Source organism: Uloborus diversus, chromosome 4, assembly GCF_026930045.1.
Source record: "Uloborus diversus isolate 005 chromosome 4, Udiv.v.3.1, whole genome shotgun sequence".
In the NCBI taxonomy this organism is placed as follows: Eukaryota; Metazoa; Arthropoda; class Arachnida; order Araneae; family Uloboridae; genus Uloborus; species Uloborus diversus.
The window spans coordinates 141,105,323-141,118,348 of NC_072734.1; the positions used below are offsets into that span (position 1 = coordinate 141,105,323).

Genomic DNA, 13,026 nt, shown 5'->3' on the forward strand with positions numbered 1-13,026 from the left:
GAGTCATCAGTCTTTTAAAATCCCTATCAAAAACAAGTCAACAATTTCTGAATAACGTCAACGGTCCCGTTTAAAATAGCAAAAAGCTCAATACCGTTAAAATCAGAGTAAGCACAAGAGTTTTTGAAAATTCCCATTTAAATGAGAACAATAGTAGATAGAACTTGGTTTGGAAAAGAAAAACATTCCCTGAAATCACGAATAATATCGAGCTCCCTACTAGAAAAATCTCCGTCAAGAATAGTTACGAAAATCTTCATCAGAAAAGGTCCAATAGCATTAAAAAAACGCCATTTAAAATAAGAACAATAGAACAGTTGTCACCATGAAAACAAGGACGTTGGTCCCACACAATCCTAATTAGCATAAAAAACTCTTTAAAAAATTAATTTAAACTTTAATATAGTATTTGATGATTTTTTTTACCCGAACTGATTTGGTAGGATTTTTACGTTTTAATGCAACTTTTGTAACTGCAGTAGCGCCAATTTTTGAACATTCGTCACAACCAGGGCTGTGGAGTTGGAGTCGGAGTCAAAGAGTCAGAGCCGGATTGATTTTGGGGTAAAGGAGTAGTTGGAAAACATGCAGATTCCGGCTCCAGGCATCATTTTTTCTTCAACTTTCACTGACTGTCCTTACATTTTCAAACAAAACTGACTACATTGGTGCGATTTATGTATAAAGACCAACTAATAAGAAAATAACTGCCATTGGCAACAAGTTGATTGCTTTGTTTATCGAAGTTTCACTCTTTATAAGAGTTAAATCCGCCGACCCGCTAGTTTGCTTGTTTTTATATCTTTTTTTTTTGACTGTCAGTAAAGGTTTTGTTCTTTAATATTTTGTAAGTAGAAGCAGTTTTTGAATCAGAAGTAATCAACTTCAAACAGTAATGATAAAATATTTTTTTTACTTTGATCTCAGTTATAAAATAGTAAAAGAAATGTATCCCTGGGACAAGTCGGGGCCCGTAGCCTTAGTAGAAACTTCTCAGGAGGTGGCAAATTCAAATAAGTTCTGGCACGAAAGCAGTAATCGAAAACATCCAACAAAAAATAACAATTGCTCCGACTCTGCAGCCATGGTCACAACCACGTTATCGTAACTCTGCCCACCAAATACCTAAAAAATTACTATTTTTTAAAATTTCTTTTCCTATTTTTGCCGCTATTCATCATTTAAAGATCCGTTAAAATACAAAACAATTCTCCAAAACTGTAGTTCAAATCGCCAATGGACCACATTACCTAGATCAGTCGGAAACATGCTAAGTTGATGATACTGCGTAAGATACATGCTTATTATAATGAATAAGATGTGGTCACTTCGTACTCCGAAAAGGAGGTAATAAAGAGCATATGTACTGCACGTATTTCGCCTTTCTTGGCGAGAAATAAATCTGTTTTCGACAGTAACAGGGGGGGGGGGGAGGTGGGTAAAATGGATTTCTTTCAAGTAACCGGATTACTTAGCGAAAAGTTTAAAGCTTGTCCTTTAGCGACTTTTGCAATCCACCAACAGAATAAAAAAAAAATACATACTCGTATATGCATATAAAAAATTATGTGTCGTAAAGAAACATGATAGAAGTGAAACATATATCTTTTTTTTTTTTTTTTTTTTTTTTGAGCCATTTTCTTGGCCATTTCGATTCCAGAGGTGTGTAAATTATTATAATAATTGTGATTTTTTCAGTTTTTCGTAAATAATTTCGTATACACTTGCAATAATTTATGAAGAGTAATTTGGTTTGTTGTTCCAAACAATATTTCACTCTAGAGTAGTTTTGGGGATTTTGTATTGTTAAACCTGCTAAAAATGTAGGCATTTTTAAGAAAGAAAAACATTTGATCCAAAGTAATGAAATTGTTTGCATTGCATAAAGAATGTGTTCGATTAACAATCGAATTTAAAACAAAATGTTTAAATTATCTGCTTGCTGTGCTAGTATTTTATTTTCTTTCCCCCACTTGATATCAGTAGCATTTCATCCTTAAGGCGATTCATTTCGCAGTTTTAATTAGTTTATAATCGATAACTTTTTTTTCTTTTGTCAAAGGATAATTGCGTGATCATGAATAAAGCAAGTGACATTTTTCATAGAAAACTAGCAGTGATAAAGTGCCTCGTCCAGGAAAATCCCCATACGCAACAAGAAATCGCTAAAAAAACTAAAAACTTTGCAAGCATCTGTGTGTCAAATAAAAAGAGTTTTGCATTTCAAACTTGAAAATATAAATTCTAGAGCAGGGAAACGCAGTAGGAAAAGCAAAATTTACTGCAAGAACGGAAAGTAAATTAATTCAAATTACTAAAGTCAACAGATAAACAACTGATCATGAACTAAAAATATATCTACAAGTGTATGGAGGAAATGAATGTGATTCTTCTATCCGTACAGAAGTCTCATCTCTGCTCTCTGCTGTACTCGATGCCTCGATGCTCGTTGCTCTAGCAAAAAAGGGCTACATTATATTTGCTGTGTAAAAAAGACTTGCTTGGGCAAAAATTGTGAATAAAAAATTTGTAAGTAATTCTAGCAACGTGAGAAATATTAAACTTCTTTCAATTATTCAGTTGAATTCAACTTGCTCCGCTCATTCCTTTTCCTGAAATCATATTTATTGCATACTGACTAAAAATTCAGAACTGCTTATAAATGCGACTAAAACTTCTTTAGGAGAATATTTCTCAATAAATTACGTGCATTAAAGTATTTTTTACCTTTTAGACATAGTTTCCTGATGAATCAATGTTTAAAATATCAAAAGAAAGCAGTCAGTATGTGAAAAGAAGTACCAGTAAAGAATTTCCTCCGAATTGCATAGCACAAACGGTTCAACATCGTACCCAAGTTCTGTATGAGAGCTTAATTTCCGCTCAGGGTGCTGGATGTTTAAACATTGTAACACGCATTATGACCTAGTATCAGTATCAGTATGAAAAAGTGCTTGAGCAAAGGTTCTACAGTTAAAAGATTTGCTTCTAAATGAAAACTTCACATTCATGGATGATGGAGCTCTGTATATTGAAGTTGTATCTGTGACCAAAGTTTTGAAAGAAAAAAATATATAAACACTTCCACAGCATGGAAGCAGTCCAGATATGATCCCAATTGAGAATATTTGAACCATTGTAAAGAAAAGGTTAAAGAAATCGTACTTTACAAACAAGAATTGTCTAATAGAAGGATTCATCCAAATTTGGCACCATGACGAGGAAATACAAATAAATTGCCAAAAACTTATAAAAAGTAGGACGACGATTTAAATCTTTAATGAAAAACAGGAGCATGCACCCTCAGTATTAAATGCATCAATATTTTTAAAATAAAGTATTATTTCCTTAACATAACAAGAGTTAACTATAATTTTCACATCTCTGTATATTCCATTTATAAAAACAAGAAACCCAACCAGTAGAGTCCTGTCCACAATTCGTGATTGCGAAAAACATAACTTGAACTCAAGACGTCAAAATTCAAATAATTTAATTTTTTTTTTTTGTGACTTTTTTTTTTTTTTTTTGGATCAGAAATCTGATTTTCATCCGAAAATTGAGGATTTAAATTTTCCTAACTCGTATGTATGTTCTTCTGTTTTTAATGGTGAATTTTATACTGTGTTTTAAAAATTGACAGACACTAAATACATTTGTTTTATTAGTTCTTTGTCAACGAAACCAATGTTTCATACGAAACAAAATGCATTTTAAGTTTTTCCCTTTCTAACGGACACCACCCAAATGCAGATATCGTAAATCAAAAGGAAAATGTTCTTTTTTGTAGTTTTTGGTGTTGAACAGTTGATTTGCAAACATAATTCTCAGTTGGATGCTAGAATGTTGGGAGGAATGCATTCGCAATAAAAACGTTATTTCGCTTATGGATTTTAGCAGCTGAAATTTTAATATTTCCATTTTGCTTTGCGATTACGTAAGCAGACGAGACAAAGAGGAACTCGTGAGTAAAACATCTGCCGTTGCCATTCCACTGCTATAAATATTTAAACCTTCATTATGTACTTGTGAGGTTCGCTTCCTGGAGACAGATAAAGACAGATGTGAATATTTTGACTTTTAACGTATTTGCGTCGTTAAGATTTAATTTGCAAAGTTTCAGCAAGGCGAAGTTTCTGTACTTGGAAGTCTTTCGAGTTTTGTCATATGGTAAATGGAAAGTCATATATTCGTTCTAGATAAACTGACTTAATGTCTTAACAGTTAAAACTAAACGAATTTTCTTGAGTTATTTAAATTGAGAAAATTTTCCATTTAAGTGAACTACAGACATTGAATTTAATTTGCTCAGTTCACTTAGTCAAAACAGTAAAGTTGTTATTTTTGAAGAATTTAAATTTTATTTTGTGATAATTAGAGACGTACCGAGTAGCACTTTGGCCGAGTACCGAGTACTCGGCCATTCACTACTCGGCCGAGTACCAAGTTACCGAGTACTCGGCCTTTCACTACTCGACCGAGTTACCAAGTACCAATTATGTTTTAAGAAGAACCACCGACACGCATGTGATGAATTTTGAACTTATTTGGAATAGATTAGACCTTCTTGTCCATACAATAGTTTTTAAAACTAAATTCCTGCTGAAATTTAATTACGCATTATATAAACAATTTTGTTTGTGTCAAAAATTTTACAAAAACATTATTTTTTAAATTAAAAATAAATAAACTAAAGGTATATTAATCAAGTTGGTATTAAAACAAATTACAGTAAAATCCCTCTAATGTGGACACTAACAGGACACTTTTTTTTGTTCGCAATAGAGAGGTGTCCGCCTTTGAGGGGTGTCCGTTAGGAGGGGTTTCACTGTATATTAATCAATTATAGTTCTAGTCCCCCAAACATAAATAATTTTTAAAAGCAGATAAAACAAATGTGCAGGAACACTGCAGACCACGTGTTTCTGCCCCCCCCCCCCCGTTACAAGGAACGTCTTTTTGAGTGCATACATGTGAGCTAAAGAATGTAAAGACATTCGACAAAAAAATCCGACTTTTGTCGGATGCCTTTAAATCCACGAGCTCCCATTTTGTGCATTGAAAAAGGAATTCCTTGTAACGCCAAAACACGTGTCTGCAGTGTTCCTGCACTGTGCTTTTAACGTTGTTTTATTTCCTTTTATTTTTTAAGAAAAGGTATTTTTATATTTTTTATAACTAATTTTTGTTTGCAGCAAAGATTCATTTTTAATATAAAAATTCCATATTTTCTATACTTACCTTTTTTGCATAATTTTTAATGAATAAGCTTTATTAACTTTACGGACATTGAAATAAGATTTATTCCATTGAAGCATTACAAACTTCATTATTCTCAAAATTTAAATTTGACTTATAAATTTCAATTGTAAATGATTGCAGAATATAATGCTTGCTCTTTTTTTTTTTTTTATATAAATTTTAGTATCTGTCTTTAATAATATTCAATTTTTTGCAACTACTTGGTATTGGCCGAGTATCTGATCAGAATTTGGCCGCGTACCGAGTACTCGGCAAATTGACCGAGTAGGCCGAGTACCGAGTAGTTACCGAATACTCGGTACGTCTCTAGTGATAATATAAACCTCTGAAACACAGTTGTCCTCGCACCTATTACAATGTGAACTCTTCCAATCAAGGATTCTTAGTATTTAAAATTGCTAATCCCCAAGCCCATCATTTGGGCGACGATGGAGGGGGGGGGGAGGGGGGCAATCGAACCCTCTGAATTTTGGAAATGTAATGTAACCTTGCATTTTTGTAAGGTATTTTGTTGTTTTTTCCCTCAAAATGTGCTGAATACAAAACCTTTGCTTCCCCACTCCAGAACGTTTTTCAAATTACTATCTGCTAATTCCAGCTCTAAGGTTAGACTGGGAGAGGAGTGTTGTGTTTTTACATGATTAAAATGGGTCCCCTCAAAAACTGATAGAGGTATGACTTTTGTACTTTTTTATAAATGTCACATTTCATCACAGTGATTGATTTTGTATATATTTAGGTTTAGTGGAGCTTTTTTTAGCCTACTTTCCCAGTACAAGTCAGAAAAAGAAGAAAAAAGCATGAAAGAAGGCTTAATGCATCTTAAAAATATCGCGAAAAACAAAAAAAAAAAGTCAAAAATAAATAAAATAATTAAATAAATATCGAAATATTAAAAATTGGAAAGTAGGGTATTGAGATGGGGGAAAATGTCTGTCTGTCCCCCCCCTAGTAACTTTTGAGTGAATAGTCCGATTCGAATAATTTTTTTTTTATTCGAAAGATCTCGGCAAGGACACCTCATTCCTATATTTCATTTTTTGATTTGAACTATTTTTTGTTCAATTTTGAACAGTTCAAAAAAACTTAACATTAGCTCCTACGGGGAAATTCAAGGCAATTCCGAACTGTGAGCCGAATTTGCTTCAAACAAACTTTGTAGGAAAAAGCTTTTGAAGAAAAACTTGTATATAAAATATCTTTTTGATTTGAACAATTTTCCGTTCAATTTTGAACAGTTCAAATCCCTTAACATTAGCGCCTACGGGGAAACTGAAAGTCAATGTAGATTCCGTACTTGAAAGCGGATTTACTTCAAACAAATTTTGTTGGAAATAGCTCTTGACGCCAAACTCCAGACACTCCGACTCCTAGAATTTAAGGGCACCTGACCCCAACTCCGACTACTGTGCCCGACAATTAGTCGGACTCCGATTCCCCGACTTCGACTCTGATTTCGTAGCTTTGGCAAAAATTTATTCACGGAGGACAAATGACTGACTCTGATTCTTGGATATTCGACTCCGACTCCTTTATCTCAAAATGAGATTGACTCCGACTCCGACTCCACAGCTATAGTTTTAACTGTGAAATAATTATTGTTGATATGACTTGTTTTTATTTTCACGCTAAAGTTTTAATTTAGGTGTATTCAGTTTTCGGCGGATAAATTCGAAATCATTTATTTATGTTTCTACATAAAGATATGCGCAGACGATTTTTTTTTTTTTTTGACAATGAAAATTATTTCTTTAAGTTGACATTTTATTGTTTTTATTTATTTTGGTAAGTGCATTAATTCATTCAAATTATTTTTGGCAGCAGGGGAAAAAGAAACAATTTTTTTTTTGTTTTTTGATATGATGTATTTATTTTAATGAATTTATTAATTTTAATTATTATTCTTTCGTTTTGAAAGCTGTTAAAAAAAATTCTGGAAAAAAATGCATTAGCTGCTTTGTTTAAAAGGTGCTGCTATTTTATTTGTTAGTTTTTTGAGAATATTGATCAGGTACTAGAAAGTAGTATGTGTATACGGGAAAGTAGGCTCGTTTAGTTCTAGACCGAACTTCTTGTTTACGTCATAGAATTTGAGTCAAAAAATGTTACAAAAAATATTTTATAAGGAGTTCAAGCAATATTTTTCAAAAAGTGTTTCCAAGTTAGTTTTTATTTATTTATTTTTTGCTCATTAATTTTCCATGTGTAGTTTAACGTTTCATTTGTAGTAGTGCAGACTACAATAAGAGTTTTTGCACAAAATTATTGTCAATAAGTGTTTAAGAGTAGAGGTCTCACTTACCCCATAAATTTTTCACATAAGGGGTAAGCGGGTCCTTTCCCCCTCACTAAGGGGCAAATGGATCCCTCATAATAGTGACGATTCTAAAACCAAAAGCAACTTTAATGAAAAATTTCTATTAGTGGAATCGAAGATAACTATGAAAACTTAGTAGGAATTGATAGTTCAGCTACAAAACCTGCAAAAGCTTGGGACTATGTGTTTGAAACTTGCATAAACCATAAAGTGTTATGAAGCTCTAAGTTTTGAAGTTCATGATGCAAATGCAAATGAAAAAAAAAAAAAAAAAAAAACTGCTGAATTTGCTAAAACGAATAGAAATATAGAAACAGTGTTTATTTGCCTGACGCAGATACAGTAAAACTTGTAAAGTTGACCACCCTTGTAAGTTGACCACCTGTCTAAGGTGACCGCTAGTTTCAGGCACAGAATTAGATCTATAGCATTTAATTCAACCTCTATAAGTTGACCACCTGTTTAAGTTGATCACTAAAGTAGTGCACGGCAAGTGGTCAACTTACACAGGTTTCACTGTACTGTCAGTTTTCCTTAGCTGAGACCTAGCGTCAATTTGTGCATGCGTCAGGTCTGCTCCAATTTTATCGAAATAGAGAGGGAAGTAAAGGTTGCAAATAACGTGTTCAGCAGATCTTGCAAAGTAGCGTCGAAAAAGACAGAGAGTATGAGCGGAAAGTGCCCATCTTCAACCTATCGCCCCTTTTTAAAATGGAATCCATTCTGAGTGCTAGTCTTTACTTTCAAGATCGGGCAGTAATGTTGGAATTATTACTGAGGTTGGAAGTGATAATGGCTCTCTCTTAGCCAACTAAGTAGATGCTGCCCATTTAGTGTTTTAAATTTCTTTTCCAACTCCATAATTTAGACTAATTTATCTAAGTTGATCCTAACCGTGTTACATTTATTTAACATACCCTTATCTCTATATATTTGAAGAAAAAAAAAGTAAGGTCAAAGAATTTTGAAAGAAAGTCTGTGGCGGGCCTGCGTCTAAGAGAATTTCGAATTAGTTTTTTTGTAAGAAATTTTTTAAGCTTAAATTTCAAGTAAATTGCCTTTTTAAGGTATGAAAGATTTCCCACACCCCTCAGCATTCTATGTCATTCGAAAGAGATTTCTTTTCTGCATCAAATAAAGCTTCTTCCAATTTTCTCAATGAATTAGAACAGCAGATATTAGGGTTTCTATTTTAGCGAAAAGTTCTAGGCTGAGCTCAAATCAAGCTAGGAGATAAACAGCAAAATATATTACTAGATACAACGAATTTGAAAGCGACTTTTCAAACATACAAAACGACTATTTTGCTATGTTCAGGAGGCCCTTAAGCCGTTTAATTTGGTACAGTTATTTTGTACTCTTTGGAAAGGGGTGTTCTTTGAGGCGTTTCTTTAAAAACAATTTTGTTACACGTATTTTATTAAGTTCTTTTTGTCCTCGGGACGGAGTGGGATTTAAATATTTTTATATGTTTCATGAGTGTTTTACTAAAATTCTCATTTTTTACGGGAAGGGGAGCATGCTTTTCATTTTGTTCTAATCGTAATGCGTATTGTAACTGATTCTTCTTAACAGGTAGTTTAAATCTTCGTGAACCAAACAAGATTTCGTAGCAATCTTCGGTGGTTAGCAAGCGGCAACGAGCAGCTAGCGAAGTCGACTAGTATGTAAAAGTAAAATATTTACCTATTATAGGCTTTCAACAAATTTCACAGATGTATTTGTTTTGCTTTATGTTATATAATTTTCCGTCATACAGATTTAAATAAATTGATATTTCATACAAGGATGCATTTTCAAAAAAAAAAAAAAAAAAACATCATGCTAAAAATGTACATACTTCATTAAGTATGACCCATTTACCCTTCTTTAAATACGCTCGATTTAAATTTAAATAAAAGGGAGATGTCCCATTTTCCTTATCTAATGGAGTAAGTGGGACACCCATCTGAATCTTAAAAGCCACCCCCAATCAAACCTACTTAACTGTTATATTGGTAACTAGTGGCACCCGCACGGCTTTGCCCGTAATAGAAAAATTAAAAGGTCTTTTGGTTCGCCTGTATATTTACAAATAATGTATGGTGAATTTTCTCGCCAATTGGCTTGTACCCACGTTACAGTTCCACGTTATGATAATTTCGTATCTCGCCAATTGGCTTATGCCCATGTTACGGTTCCACGTTATGATAATTTCGTAATTTATCATAGTTTTTTTCTTAAAATTGGAATAGAAAAAGAACCACATCGAATTTTCGAAAAATCGCTTCGAGGTGCACACCCTCATGCTACAAACTAACTTTGTGCCAAATTTCATGAAAATCGGCCCAATGGTCTAGGCGCTATGCGCGTCACAGACATCCTACAGACATCCTCCGGACAGAGAGACTTTCTGCTTTATTATTAGTAAAGATTAAGTTTGACAAAAGTTGAAGGACTGGATTCGGCAACTGTTTCTTCTTACAGTTAAGATCAAGTTCAGTCTTTGTATAAATTTAATAAAAGCATTTTATGAAATGATTCCTTGTAGCAAGGCTTCAACGAAGCTTTGCTTGTAGTCATATTAATGAAGAAACTTTAAAACGTAATCGCCATTTATTGTTTTGATAATTTTATTTTGTGGCAACAGTAAAGAAGTTTGAAATAAACAGCTTCAAATAAACAGTATACATTAAAATGGCTTCTGAGTTGGAACAGATGGATGCGATATTAGATAAGTTTGTTCTCGATGATGACACCCTTTTCAAAGTTTCTTCATTGTTACTGCAACAAATGGAAAGAGGCTTGAGCGCAGAACATAATAGTATTGCTACTGTAAAGATGTTCCCTACTTATGTTACTTCATTTCCCAATGGCAAAGAAACAGGTAGATTTCTTGCATTAGATTTGGGTGGAAGTAACTTCCGAGTTTTGACCATAGAGATGCAAACTGACGTAAAAATTGCTGGTAATATTTATAGCATACCTGAAGAAATCATGAAAGGGCCTGGAAATAAGCTCTTTGACTTTATTGTAAATTGCTTGGAGAAATTGTTATTGGACGTTGATCAGATTAAAGATACATTACCACTCGGTTTTACTTTCAGCTTCCCCTGTGTACAACATTCTTTAACAAGTGCAACTCTTGTATTTTGGACAAAAGGATTCGAATGTTCAGACGTAGAAGGAAGAGATGTCGTTCAACTACTCAACGATGCCATTCAACGTAGCGGGAAAATCAGTGTCGAAGTGATTGCTTTTGTCAATGACACCACAGGTACTCTGACAACTTGTGCTTATAAGGACGAAAACTGCAAAGTAGGTTTAATAGTTGGGACAGGTTGTAATGCTTGCTACGTGGAAGACACAAAAAACATTCACACATTACAGCCTGGTTATGAGGATCGGGAAAAAATGATTGTGAACACTGAGTGGGGTGCATTCGGCGATGATGGTTGCCTGGATTTTTTGAGAACGAAATTTGATAAGGAAATTGACAAGGAGTCGTGCAACAAGGGAAAGCAAGTGTTCGAGAAGATGATTTCTGGTATGTACATGGGAGAAATCGTTCGAAAAGTTTTAGTTGAGTTTGACGAGAAAGGACTGATTCCACAGAGATTGCCCAATAGAGTTAGAGAGCAAGGTTCATTCAAGAGCAAATATGTTTCTCACATTGAAGAAGATGGCGAAGGATTGTACCCCAAAACGAAAAGTGTTCTGTGGAAATTAGGCTTCATTGAAACACCAGAAGAAGATTGTGAAATTCTAAAACGGGTGTGCAGACGTGTCTCTACAAGGGCAGCGCATTTAGTTTCGGCGGCTGTTGCCACGTTGCTGAACAAAATGCAAAGACCCGAAACGACGATTGGCGTTGATGGATCTGTGTATAGATACCACCCATTTTTCAAGCAGATAATGGAGGAGAAAATCGCAGATCTAACTGATCCAAGATATAAATTTAAACTTATGTTGTCAGAAGATGGAAGTGGGCGCGGCGCTGCTTTTGTTGCTGCTGCGGCAGTCAGAGAAAAACGCGAAAAGGACAGAAAATTATAAATGACATTCTTTTAAGTAAGATATTAAATAAAGTGTTGTAAAACTCTTAAAATTGTTTCAGACTTATCTGGCTGCTTATAGTATACTACTTATTTTATAATGTTAAAATTTCAAACATATTTATCGGTTATAGAGAGACTATGAAGCCAAGTTCTCCAACTTGCCAATGCTGTTCCAAGTTCTATTAACAGCGGTTGCTGTTAGAACAAATAGGTGGATCATATTCTCTTATATCGACAATTTGTTAATAACGGTTTGTTCGAATTTAATGCTATTTATGGGGGACTACTCGAAAACCAGTCGCCCACGTATGGTTCTCATTATAACTGATAGTACCTTTTCAAAAACATTGCATTTAACGGAAAAGGTACTTAAGAATTGCAGCAAGCAGCCAAAATATCACATAATAGAAGGAATCTTTATGACGTGGAACACGCCGTATTGGCGATGAAAGTTCCTGCTGCTGAAATTACTTTTGACACTTTTTGCTTATCTTGCTTTCTTTTCAGAAAAAAATTAAATGAAAAGTTTATTGCTTCGATATGACATAATGTATTTATTTGACTAGTTTTTTACTTTATGATGGTTTATAATAATTTCGCAGATTATTTTTTATTGTAATGGAATTTTTAATCGTCAATAATGGTGAGCTTTGTTTAAGAATTAGACATTAAGCTTTAAATGTCAGCAACATTATTTTAATCCGCGTTTGATAAGCAGATAAGCACTTTGTGTCGACTAGTTTCGCTAAAAACTTTGTAAAAGTGCCAAGTGTTCCACGTTAAGACAATTTCTCGACAAAAGTAAACTTCCGTTTCTGAACTTTTTTCGGCGAGAGATGGAGTTTTGCTGAATATTTTGGGGACAAGCAATTAATTTATCAAACGCATTTCCATAACTCGCCAAATGTTATGCTTACTTGTTATCATTGGGAACTTCAAACTCTGATAAAATCCCATCTAAGTTTGAGTTTTATTGTCTGCAAATGAATCACACTATTGTCGATTTAGTTGCAGACACTAAAAAGTAAGCACTGCGCTACAAAAAATATTCGTTTTGCAAATATTTAATTTTCCAAATGCAAGAAAAAGTGTAATCCCAATAATTACTATTAACTTTAAGCGGTCTATTGCAGATTAGAAATACAGAGTGTCCGAGAAAGATCCGTACAACTTCAAAAATTTATTGAAAAAGAAACAATAGGATTACAGCGAAACTAATTAATACATTAGATAGAATAACTCAAAAAGTTTTTTTCCTATAACTTAAGTTATTACCTTAGGAAATTTCTACATGAGACGCTTTCGTAGCAGTAGCACGAACAATATCAAGACGATAATCCAATTCCATCCACGACCGTTTAAGCATGCTAACATCAACAATAGCTACAGCTGTTTGGATGTTTTGTTCCG

General features: G+C 33.8%; 1 protein-coding gene across 1 annotated transcript; it reads left to right on the forward strand.

The window, feature by feature from the left end:
* Positions 1 to 10,255: 10,255 nt before the first annotated feature.
* On the forward strand, positions 10,256 to 11,614 carry LOC129220873 (hexokinase-2-like). The gene has a single exon (XM_054855306.1). It carries the CDS (start codon positions 10,256 to 10,258, stop codon positions 11,612 to 11,614), a length of 1,359 nt encoding a protein of 452 aa, XP_054711281.1.
* Positions 11,615 to 13,026: the final 1,412 nt, after the last annotated feature.